At 41.0% G+C, this 2,718-nt stretch overlaps 1 protein-coding gene across 3 annotated transcripts in view; it reads right to left on the bottom strand.

The window, feature by feature from the left end:
* The window catches only part of LOC104719522 (proline-rich receptor-like protein kinase PERK8), a 4,593-nt gene extending 2,191 nt beyond the window's left edge, over positions 1-2,402 (bottom strand). The window contains exons 1-3 of one of the 3 annotated variants that reach the window (XM_019231369.1): positions 2,207-2,402; positions 1,027-2,165; positions 65-387 (exon numbers count right to left, since the gene is read on the bottom strand). In XM_019231369.1, the coding sequence (XP_019086914.1) occupies positions 65-387; positions 1,027-1,870 (1,167 nt within the window). In that variant the 5' untranslated portion in view covers positions 1,871-2,165; positions 2,207-2,402. Of the gene's footprint in view, positions 1-26; positions 388-1,026 lie in introns of all 3 variants that reach the window. The other 2 variants (XM_010437462.2, XM_010437461.2) reach the window with 2 other exon arrangements.

Raw genomic sequence — 2,718 nt, 5'->3', positions numbered from 1 at the left:
TAGGTACATAATCATATACAAGCAACCTATGTTGCTCGGAGATGCAATAACCAACTAGTGTAACCAAATGGCGGTGATGAACCCGAGAAATGATTTCAACTTCTGCTTTGAACTCTCTCTCTCCTTGACTTCCACCAATCTTCAACTGTTTAACTGCCACTTCCCTACCATCTGCAAGAACGCCTTTGTATACACAGCCAAACCCTCCTTCACCGAGAAGATTCTTCTCAGAGAACCCACTTGTGACTTGAGATAATTCATCATATGAAAACCATGATCTTTGGTTGCTAACCATCCCTGAATCAGACGACGCATACATGTAATCGTTACCAGAATGGCTTCTCATTTTAGGTGGAGCTGAAGAATGCGAGTTGAATAGCACTACATCTGTCAACACGAGTTTCAAGTTAATAAACAACTTGATAATGCGGTAATCAGATAAGAAAGAGAAATGATGGATGTCTTGGTTCATGCATTTGATGATTAGCACAGAGACAATCTATAAACCTACACAACTGATCAGGGCCGTTCTCTTCCTTATGTAGTTACATACTTACATATATGGCTTTCTATCTTAGAGTGAAAATTGTAACCACAACACTGTACCAGCAAGACACAGAGACACACATCAGAAGCTAACTACAATAGAAACGTGTGATCAGATGCAGATCAATCAAGACATTAATCAAAATCAGCCGCCAAAACTGAGCGAAACACTCAGTACACATTGTGCAGACAAGACAACAGAAACACAGTGTCAGAACTTCTGAATAAGTGTACAATCAAATCTACATTAATCAAGACAATAAGGAAAAATAGCATTCCAAAACTCAGTGAGTGTCCCATGCTCATTAAGCTTCGGAAACCGTACTACTCACAACACTGAATACACACTTCTCTCAACACTTCTCGAGCTGTGAAGGAAGGAACGGACTCAAGCTTCTAACCGTATTCTAAATGCAAAAAGAGCTTAGATACACAATGGCGTTACAGAACCTGAGGTGTGTACTTATGTGTTATATTTACCTGAGCCTTGAGGAGATGAATAAGCGGAAGGAGGCATAGTATATCCAACAAAGGTGCCAGGGTCCTTTCGCTTACGTTTACGAGTAAACCACACACCCAACACAAAAAGACTAAGGAAAACCAATCCCACAATCACTCCAATAGCTGCAATACCACCAGTACCAACTCCACCGCTAGGCGAAGAATCAGTGTGCAAAGTGTCGTTTCCATTGTTTGATGCTGGTCCAGTTGGTTTAGCAATTGGTTTCTCTCTGGGAACAACAGGTAATGGAGTTGGAGGAGGAGCTAAAGTAGAAGGATCAGTTGGATTTGAAGCCGGAGGAGAAGTAGAGGTAGCTGGAGGAGGAGGAGGAGATGTGGTTGTAGATGGAGTTGACGGAGAAGGTTTAGGCGGTGAAGGTGTTTCTCCCGGTGGTGAAGGAGAAGGTTTAGGCGGAGGAGTTGTTGTTGTTGTTGGTGCCGGAGGTGAGGGAGAATCATCAGGAGGTGGAGGAGGTGAGACAGTTTGCGGAGGAGCTGGTGGTGTTGTCGTTGGAGTTGATGGAGGAGGTGAAGCAACCACTACAGGAGGTGGAGGGGAAGAAGCAACGGTTGGAGGAGGCGAAGTAACGATAGTAGGTGACGGTGGTGGAGAAGAAGAAGGCGGAGGTGATGAAACAACCGGTGGTGGTGGCGATGATGATACTACCGGTGGAGGTGATTGCGGCGGAGAAGGAGGTGGTGTGATTGTAACTGGAGGTGGAGCAGAAGGAGTGGTGGGTTGAGATGGTAACGGAGGAGGTGCGGTTGTTGAAGAATTTGACGGCGGTGGTGATAAAATCGGTAAAGGAGGAATCAAACTCATTTCGAATAACGAATCTAAAGCAATAAACTTTTCTTCTTAACACCTTTCTCGTTATCGATCCATTTCCAAAAAAATTGAAGCTTTATGAACAAACAAACAAACAAACCCTAATTCCACAAATCAGATTCAATTCCCTAATTCTGCAACCTCAAGTCAAACCTACTCAAAAGAAAAACCAAACCTAATTTCTCAATTCCAAAACCCAGAAGTAAAAACTCGAACTTTGAGCTGAAATGAAGCTACACGCGCAATTCAGAGTAGACCAAAGTGTAGAAAGTTCCAAACTTTGCAACTTTTTTTTTATTCACGCGGAAGATTCGAAGTTGGAAGCAGTTTAAGCAAAAGAGGTTAAAGTGGGAAAAGAGAGACAGAGAAGAGAGAGAGAGAGTGAGTCTTGTCTGGACAAACGTGGAGGCAACTCTGTCTCTTTTGGTCAGGGAGATATTTGACAGAGCGATTTACGCCTATGAGAGAGTCAGACATGTGCGGAAGAAAGAGATTTTTTGAGTGTTCCTTTGATCTCATTGATAGCATTTTTTTCGTCTTTTTCTACATTGACTCGAAGCNTTTTTTTTTTTTTTTTTTTTTGGCAAATCTCAAAAGTAAATCAAATTATTCACACATCATAACAACACAAAATGCCACGTGCTTTATTATGTGTGTACGTTTTAGAATTTTTGTGTCTGTTTCAAGAAAACTTTATTTAAAAAAAAACAAAAGAAATTTACTATTTTCAAGAGGAATAAATATAAAATTAGAAAAAAAAAAGAAGGTATGGGTAGAAAAGGGATAATGAAAAGTGTTGATGGTAAATTAGTAAAGTAATAAAAAGAGTGTTTTTATGGTGT

Source organism: Camelina sativa, chromosome 10, assembly GCF_000633955.1.
Source record: "Camelina sativa cultivar DH55 chromosome 10, Cs, whole genome shotgun sequence".
NCBI lineage: Eukaryota > Viridiplantae > Streptophyta > Magnoliopsida > Brassicales > Brassicaceae > Camelina > Camelina sativa.
This window is presented reverse-complemented; position numbering and strand designations above follow the sequence as displayed.